This window comes from Morone saxatilis, unplaced genomic scaffold (assembly GCF_004916995.1).
Source record: "Morone saxatilis isolate NCDOM2014 unplaced genomic scaffold, NCSU_SB_2.0 Contig24, whole genome shotgun sequence".
Classification (NCBI taxonomy): Eukaryota; Metazoa; Chordata; class Actinopteri; family Moronidae; genus Morone; species Morone saxatilis.
Genome location: NW_023339807.1, coordinates 20,204,545 through 20,229,900, shown reverse-complemented (window position 1 = coordinate 20,229,900; position 25,356 = coordinate 20,204,545). Strand labels below are relative to the sequence as shown.

Genomic DNA, 25,356 nt, shown 5'->3' with positions numbered 1-25,356 from the left:
TAATTCATTAAGGATAATGTTTATTTTTCCTTTGTGCCTGAGCAGTCTCTGCGAGGTTCAGCTCCATTTGCATAATATTTGGTCATACGAGAATGAAAAACAGGCCATGCAATTTCTCATAAGGCCACCAGGATGGAATAAACATCCCTTAGCATTTCTCATTTAGCTTGTGAAAAGAAATGAATAGCTTCAAATGAGATTCATAAAGACAGACACTCGTACACACACAGTAACTGTACACACACAGATTTTCACCAAGGAAACGCGTAGACTAAGAGTGTAATCCTGCAGCAGCTATTAAGTGTTAGCTATAATCAAATATATCAGTTCTTATTTCCCCTATGGTGGTTGATTCCTAAATGATTTGACTTTCATCTTACAGTACAGTGACTGACGCTTTGTAGCTGATGCTATTTATCTTGCAGAGGAGATGCTTTTTATCTGGACCACACAAAGCTGTTTTAGTATTATCATTCAACATCACTGCAGCAATTACAGAAGCTCAGCATGTGAGGGACTTTAATGTTTTACTTTTTATCACAGATGCTGTCAAATTACTGTTGCTGATCAGAACATTAAAGTTTTGGGGTTAAATTGGAGTACTTATCTACCTTTGAATAACTTATGTAACAGTCAAGTACATAATGAATTGTCACTCATTCACTGTACTTACTTACTTAGAATTACTTCATTTGCTTTTATAAGTCCTTTCAAATTTCTTTTTCTCAGATTTGACATATTTGATGTAAACACAAAGCTGGTCTTAGTGTTATGGAAATTTTCTACAAAGAAAAAACACCATCTGGGTTGGTTCTTTCACAACCTCAGGGATTAGTGAGTGAAGTACTTTAGCTTAGCATCACTGTGGTGCACCGTTAAAACAAACACGGCAAAACACACCATGCTTTTAGCACTTAATCAGATTGCAACATATTACAAAACAGCTTTAAGTCATGTTAAGACCAAGCAGACACTAGTGTATGTGGAGAGAGAAAAGTCCTGTAAATGACCCCAGTGGAAAAAGTAGGTGCTAACACAAATTAGTTACTAAATCCTTTTCAATCATTGGCCACAGTTTGACAGGATCAACTCGTTTAACTCTTTTCATCTTGCACACTTACCCTTAACACTTTATTTTAACTTCCATCATTTGACATTCATAAATAGCATACAAAGACTTTGTGAGAGGTTTATAACACACTATAATGTAGTTGTAAGCAAAACTAACACAATTTAAAGTGTTAATTAAGAAATTTGTCAACAACACTAACTAGGAAACATTTCAATAGGCACAGGTGGTCCTCGGCCCTAATCACCTGATAAATTCACATAATGTAGGCAGATGTGACTAAAGGCTTTATAACACAACATAGCTGTAATCATATATTCTGTATGTCCATATAGAATGATACACAGTATTATTACACACATGAACAAATGAGGAGTTGTTAGTGTTGAGGGATTCATTCATTATATCATCATAACTTCATCACGTCATATTTGTCTTCACGTGTAATATTAAGGTACAGGTATCTGTACCTTAAATGTTCTAATACATTTAATACAACTACATTAAAGTAATAAACATCTATTAACTGCAACACATTTAATAAATTGTAAATGCTTAATGGAGGGTTAAAATAAAATGTTACCCACTGAGTTTCAGACATTTCTCCTGAGAAATGTGTCTCTGTTTGAACAGGCTTTAACTCAATTATCTCATGCATTTTGCAGGTGGCCTGAGAGGAGCCTCCATCATTGACTCACTGGACACACTATATATTATGGGACTGATGGAAGAATATAATGATGCCAAGGAGTGGGTGCAGACCAGCCTGGACCTAAACTCGGTAAGAAACTCATTCTTATTCTCATTCTAGTTGGACAATTTTTATTTTTATAGTTTACTTTTCATGATGTAACCACTTTAAAGTCTCAGTTTAATTCATGGACAGCCACTGCATTAACATAATTAAGTTTTCAGCAGTTGCCTTGCGTGCTGGATCGATTTTAGCAGTGCTATTGTGCTTAAACACCAACATTGTGTCCACTGAGTTTGACAGTTTTCCAAAGCTCGGGACATTCTAGCAGGAATCAAAAGCTTCCTGTGTGGCCACTGGCCACGCCGTGTTAGCGGCTGATGGGATTCTCTGCCTCTCTGAATGGTTTCTGTGGGGCAGAAAATGTGATAAATAAAAGAAAGCGAGGAGGGGAGGGGTCGAAGGGATGTTTTTAGATAGAAAAAATTGAAGGAGAGAAGAGGCAAAAAAGAGGCCACGGCCCTTTCATTGAGCGAGTCTGTAATGACGGCGTCGGGAACAACCGAGGGCTGCCAGTTCTGATATGTGATGGGTTTGAGTGGAGGCTAAAGTGAGTGCCAACCAGGACAGGTTTTTGTGTGGTCTGCTGCTAACAGTGAAGTGTGGGCCAGTTTGTCAGTGGTTTTGTAGGTCATTCCAGGGCCACCTCAGAGTCACGTTTTCCACCAGTTATAATAAAATGTGGTTTATGTAATGTAGTGTAATTACACAAGGCTTACAAACTCAACTATGTCATTATGACTGTCAAAGTTGTACTGTAGATGCCGGGCAATAATTACACCAATTCACCGCCTGTTATGACAAGGTGTCAGATGTCTCAAATCTGAAAAGATTTGTTTGCTGACAAAAATTGCCTCAATTAGCATTTAAAAAACACTTGTTTATTTCAGGTTTCTGGCATAGAAAACGTATCCTAGCGGTATTTAACTTGTGGCATAGTGCACATGATGCCCCCAATACCTTTGAACAGCACAGCCTTGTTTGGGAATAGATGTTATGAAGCCAACAGTTGTGCACACATATTTATTCCACTGGGGAGTAGCCCCAGTTTATAATCAGGGCTAAAATACACTAACAGTGTGTTTATGATGTGCTTTTATCTTGTGGAGCCCAGCAACATCTTGATCACTGCCAGTTTTGAGGCCATAAAGAATCCTCAGTGAGCGTTAATTTCACCCCCACATCAAAGGAAGCCTTCAGTTTTCAGCTATATTTCTCACTCAAGCACAAACACACACACACACTCCCACAGATACATATGCATATTGAAAGGCAAACATGGAGAGAGACATGACACTCACTCACACATACGCACACATAGCTTTTCTATCTCCCGGCGGTCGGTCTATCCCAGTGAATGCAGATAACTATTAACTTTGAGAGCAGCTGTAACTGCTGGCTGTGGCAGCCTGAGTGGAGATGGCCAGTAATGGCAGCCACTGACAGCCGTGCTGTCACCAATCAAACAACAAATACAGATTTACACATCACACTGCACTTTGTCAGTGTGATTTGCCACAATCCATAAGCTTCATTCCCTCATGCCTTCATTAGTGGTCTTTGGGAGGAATGTCCACTAGGCTGCTACTCCAAACATGACTCAATAGTGACAATGTAGGTTCCTTCTTCAAATATTGTAATATTTTAATGGAAAATATTTTCCATTTCCTGGTGTGTTTTCTGTCTTTAAAGATGTGATTAGATGCCAGATTGTTTAAAAATATGTGTGTGAGATTCTGTCTTCTTCTCTGAATCTATCTATCTGCAATTTCCCAGCTTGGGATCAATAAAGTATATCTTATCTATCTATCTATCTAGAACATAAAGCCAGTTTTACAGTAATCAAACATACGTATCCATGTACATTTGTGAATTTGATATGGTGGTTTGTTGCCAGCACAGTAAATGGGAATCATGATTGATCTGTGTAAAATGAGGGGAGACGGATGTGAGGCTTTGTTAACACAGAAACACACTGACACACACTCTGCACACACATCTGCTGTACAAAGAGAAGTGGTGTTTTTAGATATCAAATAACTGCAACACCTCAGAGAGTCTGCAGTACACTTGACAAATATTTATGTCACAGGATATCATCATTTTGATACTGAAGTACCTCGTGCAGTTTGTACATCTACACGCCTGCCTCAGAAAAAATAAATCACTATCTCAATATACAGATTGTCAGATGCACTTGAGAATGGTTCACCAAGCTTGCCAAGAGCCTAAGGAAATTTTCTGATGTCCTAATTTTAGCAAAATATCGCTTAAGGAAATACATGCAGTATAAGAACAACTACTGGGAAAATGTAGCATTTGAAGTCAAAAGTATTCTCATTATTTAAACCCAAAATAGAGCCAATTATTTCTTGTTTTTCATGGAAAAAACATCCAACTTTCTGTCATCGAATATTGTGTTGTTTTATATGTTTACTGTACAGTAGCATCGGCACATGCACACATTGTTCTTAATTACATTACAATGTCACCAGATACAGGTACACCGCAAAGCAGCTTGTTAGGTTCACTTGTTCTGTGTCTGTCATCCAGAACTCGACATATACTGACAGCTGGGCTATAACTTGTTAACAGTGATACAAGGACAGACAGACAAGGACGACAGCGTTATGGTTGTACAGATGTGAAGGTATTAACTGCAGGTTTCAGTCTGTCTCTTCTTACCTGGAAGCTCAGACATCAGGTGTTACTCATTGCGACCAATTCTCACAGAATTTGTTATTTCTTGCGGGAATGAAACCCAACACAATTGCTGAATTCTCCATTTCTACTCAGATTTCCACTAATTGGTTCAGCAAGGCGGACGCAACAGATTTTAAAACTCGTTGCCAAATGAACAAATTGCTTTCTGTGAAATGCATCTTGACCATATGACTTTAAAACAAACAAGAAGCTCCTGATGCAGAGCTGTTTTACAGACAGACTGGCACATTCTGGTGGCCAATTATCAAGACAAAAGAAGCTCCAGAGTGTTTCCGCCAGTGCCGGCTTTTGCCATATTTTCCCACAAGCTGTTGTTGCATAAAGCTTGAATAAGTAGTTGGCATTGTCGCAGCTAGTTAGCATTATGGGGGTTCTTGAGTCTGACTAGGATTCAGCTAAAAGTCAAGTATTTGTGTGTAGGTGGCATATTGTGCTATATATTGCTTTATTATAAGGATCTTCTATCAACAGTTTGGTCAGAAATTAATGCCTTTAAGTTGTGGTCAAGTACTTGTCCTCTGGCAGGTCATCAGACCATTTCTAATATAGGAGGGAGTAATGAAGAGTGATAAATGAGGACTTTGTAAATGGATTGTATTCCCTCCTGTCGCCTCCAAAATTTTATTACTCCTCTAGACCTCCCTCCTCTTCTTCTACTCACTGTTATTTCGACTCTCTCTCTATCAGTTATTGTCTGGTTCAGCACTTCTCTCCCATCATCAGGAAATTTACTAGATTAGGGTGTGATAAAATCACTCAATGGGAACAGATCTGTCTGATCATTTCTCTCAAAGCTTCTGTCTTTTAAGGCTTTCATCTACTTTCTTTCATTCTCTTGTGGTTTAAATGCACTGCTATCAGGAGTAAAATGAAAAATAAGAAAACAGAGTATTGTGATTGTTGTATTAATGGATATGGTTTGTGCAAAGAGGGTTTATATAATAGGTTATAGGGTTATTTTGCACAGATCCAATGTCAGTATTTGTTCTCAAGAATTCGTGTTATAGAGGTTTTATTGGTTTCAAAGAGGGAAAATGGGTTTAAATAAATAACAGACAGTGGAAAACTTCCACTGAGGAGGGCCACAAAACTCACATTACCTGCCTTCTTACAGGTCATGGACCTTTTGAGATGACTCACTCAGGGGTCCATGGAAGACTTAATACAGCCACATACCATAAGAAGGAGAAAAAACAGGAAATAACACAAGGGTACAAATATTACCATTGAGAGCATTATTTTTTATCCTGCAACACTACAGACTCCTATTACAGGCTGCCCCTGTAAGTAAACACATAAAAAACATTTTGTTCTTTTTTAGCCTTGTTGTGAGTCTGTTATGTTACTGAGCATACAGATTAAAACCTGGGACCTGGGAATTATAACGGAATTTTCATCTTTTAAGCAATGTCATAAATTCACTGGTTTCTATCTGAATATGTTGTACGATATTAAATATCTTTAGGATTTGGGCTGTTGGTCAACTAATTTTAATATGAAGTGTTCAGAGATATACTGGATGAACTGGTATACCGGTTTTAATTTCCAATATGATATACATTTTTCATATACTGTCATACCGGTGCATAGAACAACTGCTGTAACTCATTTGTATATTTCTCATGTAATAGAACATTTGATAAATATCTCATTGAGTACTCAAATACTACAGTTTGTAGTGGTTATACAACTAAATATTTATATAGATATAATAATGTATTAATTTTAAAGTTGTTAAATGTGTACCCTTCTTACTAACGGTTATATCTTTTGGGGCCAAGGAAACCATGTAGTAATGAAAGCCTTCAGTATATACATGATGAGACGAGTGTTTTGGTCAAAATTTTGCCCACCATGTATATGTCAACTTGGATTTTGGGAAATCGTGATACTGTGCTACTTTTACTATTTTTAAATTTTTTCATTTATTTTGTATGTTTTAATCGTCCATCAATCAAGAATTGAATCTGCAAATTTATAATGAAAATATTTGTTAGTTTCTTTCTCTACTGGATGTTGTTTTGCTGATGTTACATGGCCTTTTTCAAGCTGTACTCTCACTGAAAAAGGTTATCTCATAACAAATGTATAATTTATGGGTTAAGTATTTTCAACTTGATGACACAGAATGGTTTAGCCTGTAGGCTACAGCACAGGTGCACCATGGGACTCAAAGCCTTTGTTTTTGTTACATTTTCAGTAGACACAATCTAACTATGTATTTTATTTATTTGTTAGTCTGCCATGTAATATTACCCTGCAGGCTGACTTTTGGCTGTCTCTGCTGTCAACAGAACATTTAGAAACATTGATAGTATTGCAGGTAAAGCTGAAGAGTGCACAAAAAATCTCATCTATTGTGATTTTACAATCGTTGCTGTTTATAGATTAAAGGGTCCCCCTGTGTGTTTGTTGATGGTTCCCACGAAGCCACTTTAGCGTAACTACCAACATAACTCCTGATACACTACAGTTAAAATCTCCTGAGCCAAACCAGGACGGCAAAGTGACTGGATAATTAGCACAATCAGGGCTATAATTCTACATCTCAGGTGAGGCTTAAGTGAGTGTGAAGTCTCGTGGGTGTCATTGGGAGAGCCTGAAGAAAGGAGCTGTGTTTTTTTTTTTTTTTTGTCATGGCGAGTGCTGCATGAGGGCAGAGTACATGGAAGAGAGACAGCAGTGTAGGAGTGAATGGACTATTATTTCTGAAGCCAACTGTCAGAGGGGTGAAGAGGGTGACAGTGACATGAAATGTGTTGTCAGTTAAGGCCAGAACTATAGACTGTAAAATAAAAAATGGACGTAGTCTCTGTCCACGTCACCCATAGGTTCCAAAGAGCCGATGTGAAGCTCGGTGTGGTCAGCTCAGGTTGGCAATCCTAACTCCGCTGACTCCCGGGCAAATACGTGGAGCATCAGTGAAGCTGAGGCTGGATGAAGGAAGCTAGGACTGAAAACAGCCACCAGTGACCTGTCACTCAAAGTAGCCATGCCCTTAATGTTGTCCTTATAGCCTTAATATTCACCCCTTACTGGAGATTTAGCAATAGAAACCATTTTTTATACCAGGCTGTAAACATGTTTGTTACTGCTGTGAGGTTGGGAATTTTAATATGGGGCCTTATGAAGAGTGACTCACTTCTGTAGTCAGCCCCAAGTGGCTGTTCAAGGAACTGTAGTTTTTGTTACTTATATGTTGCCTTCATTTGTCAGCTACAGAGAATGCCGCTTGGTCAGGACATAATCCCATTAAACCAGGTGCATATATTTAGGCACTAGGTCATGTAAGATATTTACCTCTGTTTCCATGTTAGTGCATTAAAAGCTTTGCACGTAAACACCCTAATCTAAGACGGTGAACATGGTAAACAGTATACCTGCTTTAGCTCAAAGCACCACTGTGGTCCAGCCTCACAGAGCTGCTAGCATGGCTCTAGACTCTTCATCTTGTTTGTTTCGGGTTATTTTTTTGCTGCATTCATTTGGTGTTGTGGTCACTTGCTGTGAGCTTGACAGTGCTGAGACACGAAGAAAAACACAGTAGGAGCTGTTTCACTATCAGAATGAAACAGAATATTGTAGTATTTTCTTGAAACTGCTGTGAAAGTTGTACATTGTCAGAAGCACATATCTCCTTGCAACATCGCAGGACAAAGAAAACCCACAAACAATCTCCCTGTACAGCACTTCTGTCTGCATACAGAACAAAATGTCTGCATTAGCTTCAGGTCTCAATTTCATTGCATTAAAATAAACATTGCAGCAAGATAAAGTGTTTTGATTGAAAACAGCTCTAGTGTATTTATATCAATGCTGTTATAATCCAGATGTAATTGACTTTTTGGGTAGCAGATACATCATTTATTGTTGTTGCTGTTAATCTGCTCAACCTCAAAAGGATGCTGAGCCCAGAGGCCAGAAAGACTTATGATAGACAGTTTCCTTGCAGACTTCCACACAAGACACACTCCTTTCACAGAGGAGTGAAAGTTTTGTGAGAGTAACTTCATCAAATCGTCTCAGTTATTGCCGGCAGCATCTCACCAACTACAGAACGATATAATGTTTTGTACAGACCCACAACACATATGCATAACACAGCAGGAAAAGGAGGGAAATGTATTGGTAACTATTTCTAGCATAATTTCCAAAGACAAAAAATAGATGACTGAGTTCAACTTTGCATATGCCTCAGGCAAATATGAAGTGCATATGTAGGTTGTTATCCTAAAATATTTTGAGCAACCAAACTTGTTTTACTTATTTTCATAATGGCAGTTTTATTTAAACTTGTTGAGGCATATATTCAGAGTTTGGCCGTTCTTATCCATAGTTAGTGTCTCAACGATTTTAAATGAGCCTGTTTTTAATCAGTTTTTAATTAGTTATTTTCTAAATGTATGCTCACGTTTGAGCACAAGATAAAGTGACATCAGTTCATAACAAGAATACCAGAAGCAAGGTTGTTGTTTACCTCTGCAGAGCTGTTTTTTGACCCCCAATGACCTCCTGTCTGCGCTAAACGAGACCCAACTTGCTCCTAGTCATGCAGGCGTCTGAGGAAAAACAGTGTCATTTACAGTGCCGGGGAGATGCTTCAGTGAAGACGCTGTGCCCCTGAGCTGAGGTCAGGCTGAGCTGACATTCTGTCTCTGGATGTCGAGGGCAAAGGACATTCTACGTGGGTGGTTCATCATTACGTCGATTTACCTGCACATTTTATACCACTCATGAACTTTGTCCCTGTGGACTCATTTAGCAAATACTCGCTACTACTATGATGAGAATTAGCAGAATTAGCTGACCGAGACCTTCTGAGTTAGTGTACAATTAGACACCATTTAAAAATATCCGTGAACGGCTTCAGGTGTTACTGTTAATATGCCTATAATATTGGTTGTTAACCTTGAGATTTTTACGCAAAGCTACTGAGTTGCACCATAAATACCGATAAAATATGGTACATACATTCACAGTAGCAGCTTGGTAGTGCTTTAAAGATAAAGTGCTGCTATAATAATAATGGATCAAATGACGAAATGTGTATTATAAAATGAGTCACTTATATGGATGAACCTGTAAACAATTATTACCTGACTCTTAGCATTTTAGTGACTTTCAGTTTTTTTATGTCCTACAATTTTAATTTTTAAGCTAACTTTACCCTAACACAACCTGCACAGCACCAAACAACAGATAGACTAAGTTAGAGACTAGCTGGTGAACATAGTGGAGCTTTTAGCAGCTAAAGAGACAGATATTTCTCTCAGGAGTTGGAGAGCAGACCAGCGTTAGAAGAGTGAATATTGGACTTAAATTCTTCAAGTGGCCAGAAACGCAACTCTGAATGAATGCTAATGTTGCTCCGTGTCTAAGGGGTGTGTAAAAAGGCAACTGTTCGCCAACATGTTCGCTTTATCGCCAACTTTATAATGTGATAACGTTTCTTACAAACACATTATGCTGAAACAATATTACACAATATACACAATTATTTACAAATTACGTTCCATGTTATTTTAAATTGATAATTAATTTAGCTGCAAAAATGCAAAATATTTGTTGCTTCCTGCTTCACAAATGTGAGGATTTTCTGATTGACTATGTTGTATATTACCGGTATTGTAAAGGGAGTATATTTGATTATTGCACTGTACACGTGAGCGAAGACCTCATCTTGGGCTCTTGACCCGCATTTTTCAGTTCTGACATTTTTTGGACAAATCTTTGACTAAAATCGACAATGCGAAAACATCTCCAGATGAATTTATGATGAAACGTTAGTTGCTGCCCTAACACACTTTCCTAGATTCACCACACCCTGTTTAGAAAATGATCTGATTGAATTTTGGACCACCAAAGCAACTGTAAGCCAATAATACTCAAGTTTGATTTTAAAACCACAGAGGATGTATGAAGACAAGTATGTTGAAACAGAAATGTTTGTAATTGATGCATTAATTAGCTCAGTTAATGACCTCATCTGCATAACTGAGCCTTTAATATATCAGCACGAATACAGTGAAACATCAGACAGCTCAAGTGCCGGCAGTTTGGGAGCAAGCAGCCTCCAGTGCAGCTGAGACAAAGTGAAGGATGTGGCTCAGTCAGCAAGGCCAAATACAGTAGAAGGTATATGATGAGAGACAGAGGCAGGCAGTTATACACAGAGTGAGGAAGAGGGAAGATGGACTGTAGCGGGTTGACTAATAATGGCAGAGTGAGAGCGTAGCAAAGTCCCACGAGACCTGAGCATCTCGAGGACTCGTGGGGAGCTGCTGCATCCCCCAGGAGACAGCAGAGACCTGTGTACAGTGTGTGTGTATTTGAGTGTACGGACGTATAGAGAGAGAGCAGCAAAAGGCAAAGACAAGCTCTGAAAATAAACAGATGCAGATAGACAAATATTCTAGGATGCAGAGGATGTGAGTGGAAAAGATGGAGCGGTGATGGGCTGAGTTGTAATTCAGCTATAATTTATCACCCTGGCATATTTGATTAATTATTCATCAGCCTGTTAACTTACATTTTAATACATTTAGTGGAGATTTTTATGAAATCAAGTACACACTCTGTTTTGTGTGTAGGTCTCTGTTTGATGATGTTTAAGGAGACGTTGCTGCTGATTAATAACCGGATTTTAAGTGTTATCAAAGAAATAAAATGTAAATCATTGCTGATGAGATTCGAACCATTAGCCAGTAGTTTATCTTAATGCCTCTCTGCCCGGACCATTTAATCAGGGTTTATTGGTCTGGGATGGGAATGGGTTTTCACCAAAGCATCTACAGTACCCTCAGCTTGATGCATCATGGGAATATATCAAGAGTGAAGCAGTCAAGTAAAAGAAAAAGAACTCGGTGTGTCACGAGTGATAACCGTTAACGTCTAATGTCTGTCAGTTAAAATTATATTTGAAAAATCAGAAACAGTCACTTTACGTTTTAAATTATGGCCATGAATAAAGGCTTCAGAAAAGGAGACGTGACTCCCTGATGTTTTGATTGTTGCTGAAAAATTAAAAGGAGCTGCTCACTGAAGGCAACACAAGCTCTTTTTGATTAGTTTCATTGTTTTATGTGTCATTAGGGTGGGTTCAGAGAATAACACTGAAAATGGGAACGGCGGTCTCTAGAAACATGCTAATATACTTCCCTTAGAAACCCTTCTTTAACTTTATTAGATAAGCCTCTTTTGACAACAGTTGTGCATGTGTATAAGCATCCTTAAACTGCAAACATCCATAAACAAATTTATGAATTTTGTCACCAAATTCTGTGGCTCTGTAGGCCAGTCGAACTCTGATCAAACAATTTATTATTATAATGTTCTTATCGCTCACTCTTTACAGCTAAGTTAATGTCACCCACCTAAATATTGAGTTGTGTAGGCTTTTTTTTTTTTTTATTGCCATGAAGTTAAGAGCTCCCTTTCCATCGGGGAAGGCTGTTTAGCATGCTCCAGAGGTTAGTGGTCATTAACGCTAATGTTGGAGAATGCTCTCACAGCTTGGACGCTGATCAAGACCATAATTACTGTACAATGAAAAAAAAAAGAAAGAAAGAAAGAAGAAAGAGCAGTCACAGCTTTCTGCCCTGAGAGTAGCTGGCTGTAGACGAGTGGCCTTGGAAAACTCCTTTCAGCAGAGGCAGCAGCTTTGAGTGTGCAGCATACTAGATTGACAGAGATTAGAGTAGCAGGATCTAATTGGTCCCTTTCATGATTTCTCCATGTTAATTAGCGATGTTAAGTTAAATCACAGCCAGTAAGTGTGAATCACCAGCTCTGGTAGAAGAGGCAATCATCTGCTTAATTTTTATCCCTGGCTCATCGGGTCATTTTTTTCTGTCACATCAGTCTAATTTGGCTTTGAAATGTGGGAGTCAGTTGAAAACCTGGATCACGGCGATGCAGAGAGTCATCTGCCCAGTGACAATGATGCCTCTTTATTAGCAGTAAATCATTACATTAGCGTCTGAGCAGGACACACCACTGGGCAACAGTCTCGTCAGCTCCTTGGCACACAGCAACACAGCGGCCATGCCAATCAGGCTCATGTCCCAAGCAAATCTGGGCTGAGTCTGACGGCAATCTTTGCCATGTCTGTTGAATACTCATCAACAGACAGACCAGCATCAGCATCAGCAACATTGCCTGGTGCTGGTGAAGCAGAACACCTACAAGTTACGACAGCAATGTACTCAATGAGTCATTACACTCATTAATTAATTTTCTTTTCTGCCGTGGCTCCTCCTGCACAACAATTACATTATGTACAACAATTAAAATGCAAATTTTTCTTCTAGTATCGTGCATATTTTAAAAATACTTGAAGCATTGTTCAATGCAGTATCCAGATGCCTCTGTAGACTCTTTTCTTTCAAGGGATCTATTTTCCTTTTTGGAATTAATAAGATAAGGCGCTTTTACCACATGAACTCAAATGAAGGGTGACTGACAGCAGGTCATGCAGGACTCTTCTAATGTTTATCTGTGTGTTCTCCTGTGTCACACAGAGCTCACCAAGACATAACTGATTAAAAGTGTTGTTAGTATCGACTACAAATCAGCCATGTGTTATGAATAATGACAAGCAGGTAGATACTGGGCAAAAAAGAGGTGTCTTGTACAGCAAGAAAATGTGGGGATATTACTGTGGACTCATTATGTCACACTTTTTAATAGATGTAATGTACTGACAAAGTACTCAGATTAAGCTATAAGCACTGAAGACCACAGTTTCAACTGCTTCTGACGCACGCATAGGAGTTATCATTGTTACCGAATGATATAAATAAGTATATACAATGCTTATATATTGATTATCACTTCCTGAACTGTCCAGGAACGTATACAGCATATGGATTTATAGTAGTTTAGATTTTGAAATGGTGCTAAAATCACACATCTACCATTAAAAGATGTTGTATTTGGTCCGTTTTACTTAACAAAACAAGCAAACTGCACCACAGTCTGCTCCTTTAGTGGTCTCAGTCCAGCTCAAATGAACTGTACTAACTGGGGAAACGCACCAGGGTTTGTTAAACCAAACCACAAAGATAAGGTGTGAAAGAACCTATAAACTGTACGAGGCAGCAGGGGAGATATACAGTCAAATCCTTTATAAGCATTTGTACTAAATCTCAACTGGTTTCCCCTTGCCATCGGAGAAGCTTCATGTCTAATATGTTTAAGTAAGAGGTTGTTTGTACCTTGAAGCAACACTGTAATGCAGATTTGTTTTTGCTGTTGAGTAATTATCCCTCAGAAAGTCTCTTCCTTCACCTTCTACTGAGGCAGGCTGGGAAATGAAGGTAGACAGAGAAACTGGAGGCAGAGTTTCATCTTGGTGGCGGTGGTGGTGAGAGCTTCAGTGTTTACTCAGTGACAACCTCATGTTGTCTCCTAATTAGGTTCTCAGCTTGAGCACCGTGAAGAGAGACAAAAGGGGGAAAAAAAGGTGTTATTCACTTTACCTAATTTCTTTGTCATGCTTGCAGGCGAGCAGTTACGCTTGATGCACCATGCTTTAACGTGCCTCGAGGTGTAGCAGCACATAAATTGAACTGTCTTAGTGGGAATGGATTACTTTCACAACTGCTTTTTTTGGGATGGATGTGGCTTAAGGAACCTCTTATGACTTCCTTATGATTCATCTATCATTATGAAACTTAAAACCACTAGCTAAAGCCTAAAGTCAAACTGTGTTGAACTGAGATAATGCCACGAGTCACATTCAGACTTAAGATGCAGAAATTGCCAAGCAATGGCACATTGAATGAATTGATTTTTTTGTCCCGAAAATATCAGATTCATCATAAATCTTGAGTAACTTAATTCATCACTGAAACAAACCATTTCAGATTTTCCCCTTTTTGTCATACATTCATTAGAATTATGGGAAAATATCACAATTTTCCATGTACCCACATGAGCTTGATGTGTTTGTCCAATTAACAGCTGCTACCTGTTAATTGGACTAATAGCCTTTAAAAGTTAGATTTTTCTTTTCTTGTTTTTTTAATTAAAAGCTAAACTTGGACAAAGAATTATACAAAGCAATTTACTTCTGTTTTGGACTAATTAAAGAAAAGCTTTTGGAAAAATCTATTAAGATTGAACCAGTTCTACAGTTAGCATTAGTCAGAGTTAAATCTAATCGGCTGTGCAGTTATTCCACTTCACCTTCTGTTCAGGTAAAATGAATGCAGAATTTGTATTTATTCACATGAAAACAGCCTCTCAGAGGACTTTGACATTGTTTTTAATCTTCTGTCTTGATATCTTGCTTATGATGTGATGATTAAATCGATTTCTGTCAGTTTGAGTTTAAGTTCTATTGTTTTGTGTGCTTTTTTTGTGCCTGGGGCTTGCTTTTTTTGTGTTGATTTAATGGAGATGCAAATCTGAACCGTTACCCCATTTGCACTGAAACAATGTGTTAGTTGTTCCTGGAAAAAAAACATCAGATTCAAATACAAAAATCAACAAAACCCTTTTTAATAAAAATTGTGCCCGCCGGCCTGTATTAATTTCAAATGCACTTTGCTGGATCTTCAAATACTGTATTAATATGAATGGAGGTTTTATACAAAGCTTGAGTGATTTATTCAATCTGTATTTGGAAGTAAAAGTCTGATTGACAAAACCTTTGTCAGCATTACTTGTCTTCGCTCACTGTACCTCCTTCCTGTCTTGCTGAGTGTGACTATCACAGGTGATAAATAGACACTCCGTTCCTAATCACTGCCATCGTAGTGCTATTACCGAATGGGCCACTCATTTCAGGGTTGGCAAGACAGCTCAGTTCAGCTGGCCTGCCAGAGGCGTCGGTGCTTTGTCTCAAGAAATGTCACCTCTTCAGGGATGAAGCCAGCACCTTGGTTGTACTACAGCCCTGCTGCTGTTACCTGATTTATAGTTGTTGCATGTTAAGAGAATAGTTTGTCATTTTGGGAAATATGCTTATTTGCTTTCCTGCCGAGAGTTACATAAGAAGATTGATAACACTTTCCTGTCTATGCGGTAAAAATATAGCAGCTGGTTAGCTTAGCTTAGTGTAAAGATAAATCATTACATTATAACATCATACATCAGTAATATGTGTTTGTGCACACACACACACACGCACACACAAATACTACAGTGAGCATATATATATATATACATATATATATATATACCACTGAACAGGTGCCAATGACTCCCCATCTCTATGCTATTCTTCAGAGTGGAGCTAATTGCCCTCTGTGGCACCCAATTACAGTTTCCTTATCATCCACTCTTGAGATAGCAATTTCCTTCTCAATGGGTCTTTAAGTCAATGAGTAGCAGTCTGCTTCAACCTTCAGCTAGCATAAGAGTCAGTAATTATGGTGACATATTGAGACACATGCAGTTTTATCTCTTATTCCATATTTAATTTAGAAAAGAAGGAGACCAAATACATGTAATGTTTGCAAACATAAACAACAACTTAGTACAATTACTCTCCTCATAGTTGTACATAATATTAAAAAAAATATTAGTTATTTCTGCAAACAAAAATCAAAAATGTTATGTTTGAAGTAAGTGAGGGGCTCTCAATAAATACAGGGGTCTTGTGTAATTATATAAAATCATACAGAAGGAGAGGAAACCCTAGCAGTTTTTGTTCTTTTTGTGTATTTTCATATACTGTTGAGAAACTATCCAGAAAAACAGTTTTGCATGGATATAAATCACTGAGAGAGTGGACTGAAATTACCTGTACTTTAGCACCTCACGTGATAAATTCAGCATAATTTACATTTCCACAGCACTACTGCCATCATTAAAGCACCAGAGTCATGTCATAAGTCAAGTTTCCATCCAAATGTAGTCCAAATTTCAACCGACTTTCAAGAAAACCAGCAAAAGAGAAAATTAGAATTAATGCATTTCTCCATCCACTACAGTTATGTGAATATAAGGAGTTGGGCACATCAACATAAACAATTAGTAGTGCTAATTTTTAAAAGATGAAGGCACAATAAGATGACATAATTAAAGTAGCACCCGTCAAACCTCAAATAAACAGAAAAATGTAATGTTGATATGACATTTATGTTTGTTTAATGTATGTGTAATGTAGTCAATGCACTTCCCCACCTTAGCCAAGCATAAACAATTCATGATATTAAGAAATATTCCAGTTTTTTCATGTACAAATTGAAAATACACATAAAAACAGGGGGATTTAAATGCACTTATACTCACCAATGTACTGCTTTGAGTTGCTCTTTTTAAGAGAAATACTGATTTTATTCATTTCCAATCGCTTCTACTTGCCATTTCTTTCTATCATTATTAAGCTACTGTCACAGAACAGTATTCAATTCAAAACTCTTAATGACAGAAAGAAGAGGGGCAACAGATGACATTTTAAAAACATACAGCAGAGGAGTTTGAATAAAATTCTACTCAAGCCAGTAAACGTACTCTCCATTAATCGATATTGCCCTTCAGCTGTAAGAGACAAAAGAGGAAACAAAACACTGGGGAACATGATTACACAGCTTTGACTTTCTGGCCTGATTGTTAGAGACCGGCCTGGCTGTAGTCATGGATTTCTTTGAAGAGGGATTCTCCATTATTACAGACGTACAAAGAGAGGAAGGGGAGCTTCGAGAGACTGCCTCATAAGTGCAAGTTGACCACTTTTATTCTCACAGTGGCTAATGTATCCATCGGAAGCTAGACAACATTTCACTGAATGCCTTTGAGAAAGATGCTAAACTCAAAATAACAGTTAAAGTAAAACAAAACCCAATCAAAGTGTAAAATGAGAGCAATTATCAGTGACGACTTATTTTGATTATAAGGCATATGTTTCTTGCCATCCGTCTGAGCTATACCTGCCAGTGATACTAATGCTTTGATGTTGGCAATTAATGTTGAGGCTGAACTTGCGCTACTTTATTGGCTTGTTATCATTCTTGTATTGCATTGTCACAGACTTATGAATACACCACCATTTCCTAATGAGTAATAATAATGTTAATCAATCAGTAAATCAGCAGAGGTTTTGTTGCTCTGTCACATCATCTCCTAGCAACCACATCTGCTGTTGTCCTGGGGATTCATTGCAGAATTGCCTTTCTGTAACAAATGCCAACATACTGTAAAGTAAAAGTCTAATGGGGTTATTTGTTTCTTCCCAAATTTAGCTTGCTTTAACAAAAAAATAAGTCTGCTGGTATTTAACTATATTTTTAATTACTGTCGACACATCCCATGAGAAGCCAAAGCTCGGTTAAGTGTATTCCTCCATTAAAGTCCTCCATTACTGCTGTAAATACTCACTAGAGCGCCAAACTTGTGACTGAAGTCCCCCAAAAATGCTGTATTTATTTACTCCTGTTTGCTGTTAAATTGTCATGCTGTTAAAGGTCCAGTGTGTAACATTTAGGAGGATCTTTGGCAGAAAAAAAATATATTTTTCATAGGTATGTTTTTATTAGTGTATAATCACCTGAAAATAAGAATTGTGTTTTCGTTACTGTAGAATAAGCCATTTTTATCTTCGGAGGGTAGAGTTCCTCTTCCACAGAGTCCACCATGTTGAACCACCATGTTTCTATAGTAGCGGACAAACCAAACACTGGCTCTAGATAGGGGCTCTTGCCTTTTTTTGCTGAGTTGTATTTAATTGGTTGAAATTTGCAACTTCACCGCTAGATCCTAGACTTTTTTTTAATGACATTGCACAGTGTGAGAGTCACTGACTGACCTTGTAAATCAGAAAGTATGGATAGGCAGACTAATGCATTGTTGGTTTTATCCTGCCATGAGATTGGTTGACGGTAAGAAAATTACAGAATATTGGCAACCTTATGCTTTAACTAATGCAAGCATACAGAATATGACGATGGCTGCAGAATAAGAAATGACTGAAAAAGATTGTAATTAAGTAGTTGGTCTCTCATTTGAAGTACACAATATCTGTTTGGTACTGTACGGCATACTACCCATTAGTAACACCAGTTTTTACTCAGACAGGATTGGCTACCAGTATAAAAGCACAGTGACTGCCGAATTCAGACAAGAGAGCTGATACCTTTCATTATCATACCCCTGATTCACAAAGACTTCACAGCTTACAGTGTGTGAAATTAAATACAGTATTTATCTACGTATCTGGGGTCTCAAATGGCGATTAATCTACCAGTTATTAAATATATTAAGACAATGACTACTATGACGACTACAGTGTATTATTATTTCCATAAACACCACTGTGCTGCTTTAACGCTGACTGAGGCCTTCGTTGAATATGACATTTGACAATTTGATCTCTCTCTCTCTTGGTTCAACAGAACGGCGAGGCATCACTCTTCGAGGTGAACATCCGTTACGTTGGCGGTTTGCTGTCGGCGTACTACCTGACAGGAGAGGAGGTAAGATTAATAGATGTCTGTTATCCCTCTACTCTAGTGAGATCTGCTGCTTCCTTTATCCCTAAACAGCCCTGCAGTTTGAATGATGAACAGGCTGCCTCTGAGCTCGACTGCATTTGTGTGTGTCAGTGTGTGTGTCAGCATAGTCCCCACATTTCAGGTCACAGGTTTTCCAACCAAAACCATGTCACTTGCTCACACAGTATACATCAGGCTCATTGTTTAATTATTTTGACCCTTTTAGATTCTGCTTTAACAACCCAGTAACTTCCTGGGTAATTAATATAATATTTTATCTTGATTCTAGGATGTATATAGTGCTGTACAGTTTCACTAGAACAGTTACCAGTTTCTATCTCCCTTGATCTTTTGACCTATAAATACACAGAATGGAAAAACTAACCAAAACAAATAAATCAAGTAACAACCTTGCTGAGCTACATTGTGTTACGTGCTCTGCTAAAGGTGGATGAAAGTTTACGCTGTTCAGAAAACAGAGAATACAACCCGCTGCTTAAATCAATTCACTTTTTGGTTCTGGGTTTATTTTAGATGAACAACTACAGTGCAACCACAGTAAGAAATACTGTGCGATCCTTTACTGCTCTGATTCGGGTCTCTGACAGACTTCTTCTCCATAGCACTGTTGGCTGTGGTGCATGATTTCTTTCTTACAGAAATTAAGTTGAAATAATTCAAACTTGTGGTCATAACACAAACTCATAGGGCAGTTAAGTTATCTGTGAGGGTCCTGTGTTTCTATCATAAGTAACATTAAGGCTATTGTTTAAAGAAAAACTTGAAAATTGGTATACATAATTGGGAAAAGCACTTTGCAACTCTATATGTGTCTAAAAGGGAAGGGGGAGAGGTGTCAATTATTATAAAGTATGGCATGTAAGTAATTTAGGAGAGTACAGCGTTGGTTAGGTAACCTTATTCCATTTATGCCAAGGATCCCACATCTTTATAAATTAAGAGAATCTTGAAAATAATCAACCCTAAGTATACACTGGGTCATATGTCATTGCATTATTGTTGCAGTATGCAAGTATTAAGGTATCGATACTCCGCAGCTAGGGAAGAATGATCAGAACCGGTTGGCTATATGCTCAAATATCTGAGGAAAAGTAAACGAGAATTGCTTGTCTCTGCTTGAACCACTACCACAGTTCTGTCCTTGAAGAAGCCGCAGTCACTCCAGTGAAGCTGCTGTAAGGCCTGTGGTTACGATGGACAGCTACCAGGTGTGAAGCTGTGAAACTTTATGAGTGTGAAGCACGGCCTTGCCAGAAAAGAAGTATGAGTGGTCTGTAAACCTTGGCTGGTTAAATAAAGGTTTAAAAATTGCCCGTGACAACCACACAGCGCAAATGGTCCAGTTCATTATCGGTGCATTGTGAAGTCACTAGAGGTCAACGTGTCACCGTAATGAGCAGCTGCCTGTAGCAGCCTCCTGGAGCATACACTCACACTACACTGCGGTTGTACTGTTTTGAACAGCACTCTATGCAAGAGGCTAAAATCTGTGCAGAAGCAGCATTAATGGAGAGAGGATCCAGTAACGTATGAACACTCAAGTCGGTTTAATGGACATTGATTTGCAGGCCGAGCGAGTTGAGGGGAGAGCAGCATAAAATTGTCCACCACTGCTGGATGAATGAAATATGAACACATTGCCGAAGCAGAATATATTGTTGAATCCATTATTCCACATTTGCGTGCCATTAATGCCATGCAGAAAATTCTCCATTACTCCCTGGTCCATGGAAATGTCTATATATGGCATCAATAATGACATTTTCTAATAGTAGTCTGTGCGTGCTGCGAATGTGCAAAGAAAGAAGTGTATTATCCACGAAGTTTGCTCTTATCTCACTGTGTCACACAAGGGCATAAGTGCCAACTAGTCTGGGTGACGAAAAGCTGTAAAAAGAAAGAGACACCATACAACAGCCACCTCTTAAAAACTTTTTATGTTTTAGTGTGCAGAAATAATACATAGATTACTTTTATTTCCAATGCGGTTCGTGTTCATACTGATTTATTAAGGGGAGAAAACAGAAAATGACAGAATGCTTTTGGTGACTGTCATCCTGCAGAATCACAGACAGGAAAATACAATTTCAGAGTCTGACAATAAGTTATTAAGAACTTTCCAATGCCTAATGTTACAGTGTATATTTATCTTCTTTGGTGTTCAGAAAGAGCATTGTCAATTGTGACTGGAGGTGAACTTTATATGCCATAAATAGTGACAAACCGGTAGAAAAAGATACTTTTTGTACTGTTATATCACAGGGATAGTTTTTTTTATTGAGGAACAGCTAAAATAAACATTTAAACTGACCTCCGGATGACATGTATACATGTTAACATGGTTGATTTTGCCTAAATAGCTATACATTGCTTATTACAGATTGGGAGGCATCTTTCGCAACAGTTTATGATTATAAAAAGGATTTTTTAGTAGTTTATTTATTTAATTTATATCAGATTGACAGCTTTCATACCAGCCTAAACGAACCAAACCAAACATGGATATGCACCAGTTTCTTTTTTCCCCTAATGTCTTCCTCTCTCCGCAGTGAAGACAATATTGTCTTTGTGATTAGTGTTTCCATCCAGCTCTGTTGCTCACTATGTTTTTTTCAGACGTCTGCAGTCCATTGCCGACATTCTTTTCTTTGGTTTGGACTTTCTTACCATTTATAGTACACAATCTTTCTTATGAGATGGAGCACGCATTCCCAGTTTCCTGACGGACGTATCAATACCCTTTGCCCCGGCGCAGTTATCCATCACATGGCTCAGTTGTGTGCTTTCTGTGAAGGGTCCCTGAGAAGCAAGATTTATAGCTACCTGATCCCCCTCCCCTCGATTCCCCCATTAGGATCTTTTCCTAGGAGTCTGCTGTTCCATCCGAATGATAAAACCGACAGATTGAAGGTCTGTCACTGCTGCAGAGGCTTAAATCACCCCAGATACAGTGTGGGAGACTATTACCAGATTGTGGATCCAGTTTGACCAGAGGATATTGGGCAGCTGGTGCCGCTGTAAATGATTGCTTGGGAGCGGGTGATGATTATGGCTCCTTGCGGGATGCAGTTTGCTGGTAAAGTGCTTGGAGCAGAACAGGAGAAATACCTGACCATTAATAACCTCCTGTTGTTCTGACCGCATGTGTTTATGTGTACTGTTTTTATGTGTGTTTTCTTGGAGCCCCAGAAGGATCATGGTTAGTCTTTGTGGAAGCAGTCCCCAGGTTAAATGTCGTGTTCAAGTGCGTCCAGCCACTGTCACTCTTGCTCCTTTCACTGCTGTTTCATCATTCACCGTTACACACTCCTGGCCAGGCCCAATGGCTTAAGCTCAAGTGGCAATTTTTGTACTTCGGGCTTTAGATCTGTGTCCTCCTTTGATGATAAACCTACTTGTATGGCCATTTCTCTGTACCTTAGGGCTGCATTACCCATTTCTCTGTTGCTTTTTTTTGTTTACTATTTGTTTGATTGTTTAGTCCAGGGGTCAGCAACCTATACAATCGAAAAAGCCATTTCTGGCCTAAAAAATAAAAAGACGACTGCCTGAAATCATTTTTAGCCCTATAATGCTAATTTCTTGAGATCAAGCACACCAGTAAGCCAGCAGTGTCCCAGTCTGGCCATGTGCCAAATTCTCTATTTTCTGCCGAGAATTTTGGAATCCATACCTTGCCTAGGTAGGAAGACTGAAGATTTGTAACCACTGGACATAATGTATGATGCACGTTTTAGTTGACAAAATGTTTTTTTGAATGTATTTGGTGTGTAATGGCATATGACACATTTTTACCACTGGAGAATCACTTTAGGCCTGCAACAATGATGAATGAAAATATGGAAATGAATAATCATTTTATTTAAAGCTAAAGAGAGCCACTGGAGAGGGGCTAAAGAGCTTTTTTGTGGCTCTGGAGCTGCAGGTTTCGTACCCCTGGTTTAGTCCAAAAAAAGTCATAAAATAGTAAAAAATGCTAATGCTAATGCTTATCAACATTTCCATCCAACAGGGCAGCAGTTGGTCCCAGTTGAACATTCTGTTGCTAGTAGCAACCACCATTGTTTTGTAACAGTTGCTTTCAGACAGTGAGCTTAAAATAAAGGAAATGGATAGCAATATGATACGATTAGGATACAACTAATATAGAAGTTGTACTGAACTGCTAACTAGTATCACAATGTTTATTTCCCCAGACTTCATTGGTCGGTCTGTTCTCTGCAGGTGGAGGTGTGGAATCCAAGAAATCAGATTCAGTAAAATTATTTCCTGTGTTGTTTCCCTTTCTGTAGTTTCTGTGGTTGTCATGGTCACATGGTAAGCCACAGTGGTAAGTGGTAAAGCCATCAAAAACTCATTTAACGTACTTGCACAAGTTGCCCTCCTTCTCCTCGCCGCTGCTGCCACATTCATTGTGTCTGTCTGCAAACCATTCCCCTTGTGTGGAGCAGTTTATACTCTCACAGAGGAGGTTAGATAAAACTCGCTTGTCAAAGTTGACCAAAGTTAAACCCCCACCCCCATTTATTGTCCAATACTTTTTTCATATTTTCAGAATTGCTTTGAGTAAAAACTTCATCTGCAGGCTTCTACCTTTATTAGAAGTGTGTTTAGCTTGCAGTTGTGCACCTACATGCACAGTGAGGGCAGAGGTGGGATGCCTCGCTTGTATTGTCTGACCAACAGTCCAGAACCCCTAAATATACAATGCAAAATCATATAAAACGCAGAAAATCGGCAAAAAGTTTTCCTCAAACATCTTCCCATCTCCATTTAAGCTCCTGTGTGTTTATCATTGGAACATCTTTTATATTTGATGTAATTTGTGTGCAGTTCTGCGTTTTTTTTTCTCCACAGCATGTGTGTCTTTTCAGGTGCTTGTGCATATTCTATTTGCCCCTCTTTTTATCTCCATATAAGAACATGCGTGTTTGTATGTCAGCTCGACCTCAATTTCTCTGTAGAGTGCGTTTCATTTGTCAGTGTCCATTTATATGCATATAGATGTGTGTGGTGTGAGACCTTGTTGTCTCATCTCCTTCTCTTAGCAGAGAACAGTGAAGGGAAAAGGGTGGGGTGAATTCAATCAGCCCTGTGTGAAAATTGCCCGCAGCGGGCTGAGCTGAAGCAGCAGGGAGAGAGGGAGGCAGCAGCCGGCAGAGGAGAAGAAAGACGTGTGTTCATATGTTCATCAGCAAGAGGAAAGAGGAGATGAGGAGAGGGAGAGAGAGGGGGGATCAGGGAGAGGTGATGAAGAGAGAAGAAGTGTGTTCATATGCTGATCAGCAAAAGTGAGAGAGTTAGAAAGATGGAAAGAAAAGAAAGATGCTGTAAGTAGTATTCCTAGGGGAAGAAAACTAATATAATCAGTATGACAATCTGAGGCTCCTTTTTAGAAGGTATCATTGAAGATACATAGAAGGTTTATAGCACAGAGAAACATTATTTGGGACTCATCTGTTGAATAAATACATATCGCACTGGAAAGTAAAACAACATATATTTTCGACATACTTACAGCTTAGCAATAAATGTATTCATTGATACTTTTTGTTCTTTTTAAGGACGAGACAAAAGTTTAAAGATTAACAGTAATAAATTCTGCCGGCAGCTCTTAACAGCTTGGTTTTGTAGTCCTCCTAAAAGAAGGAACCCTCCTCACTGCAGCATCAGAGAAAATCCTGCAGCCAGTTGGGACTGTATTTGTACGACGTAGCTGTAAAAATGCCACTCAGTCTCCTGGCTTTGCCGTTGTATATTTGAGCTTGGGGCCTCTTGCTGCCTCTCTGTTTCGTTACTTGGCCTTTCAACCAGGGTTGGCAGTGTTTAATGTTATAATCTCCTATGTGGGTGAGTTAATGAAAGTGTTTAATGTTGCACTTTGAGATTAATGAAGATGACAGACAGTGCCAAAAAATATCAGAATAGAAATCAGACAAACGTAATTACAAAGTTCTATTGCATCAATGCAACTGAGATGTTTTTGTGTTTGCACTCGTCTGCCTGCACTAGCTGCACCACCTCCCCAATCAATCCTGCTTGTTGTCTAAAAAGAAATTACTTTATGTCAAACACCCCAGTTTTCTAATAGTAGAAACATGTCGTCTACCAGCATGTAGCATGACAGTGAAATATTTATTTAGCCAACAACCTTAATAATAAAGGGCAGCTGTGGATCAGCAGGTAAGGTAGTTCAAGAGAGTCATCTATTAATGGCAGGATCGATGGTTTGATCAGCTCCTCGGGTCCACATGTCAAAGTGTCCTTGGGCAAGATTCTACACCTCAAATTACTCCAGATGGATTGGCCAGTGCCTTGCATTGGTGTGTGACTGTGTTGTGTGTGTGTGTGTG

At 38.7% G+C, this 25,356-nt stretch overlaps 1 protein-coding gene across 1 annotated transcript in view; it reads left to right on the top strand.

Annotated features, from left to right (window-relative positions):
- The window catches only part of LOC118336335 (mannosyl-oligosaccharide 1,2-alpha-mannosidase IA), a 185,451-nt gene that overhangs the window by 104,873 nt on the left and 55,222 nt on the right, over positions 1–25,356 (top strand). Inside the window, exons 3-4 of the mRNA XM_035672961.1 lie at positions 1,735–1,850; positions 18,884–18,964. Coding sequence (XP_035528854.1) covers positions 1,735–1,850; positions 18,884–18,964 — 197 coding nt within the window. The remainder of the gene's footprint in view (positions 1–1,734; positions 1,851–18,883; positions 18,965–25,356) is intronic.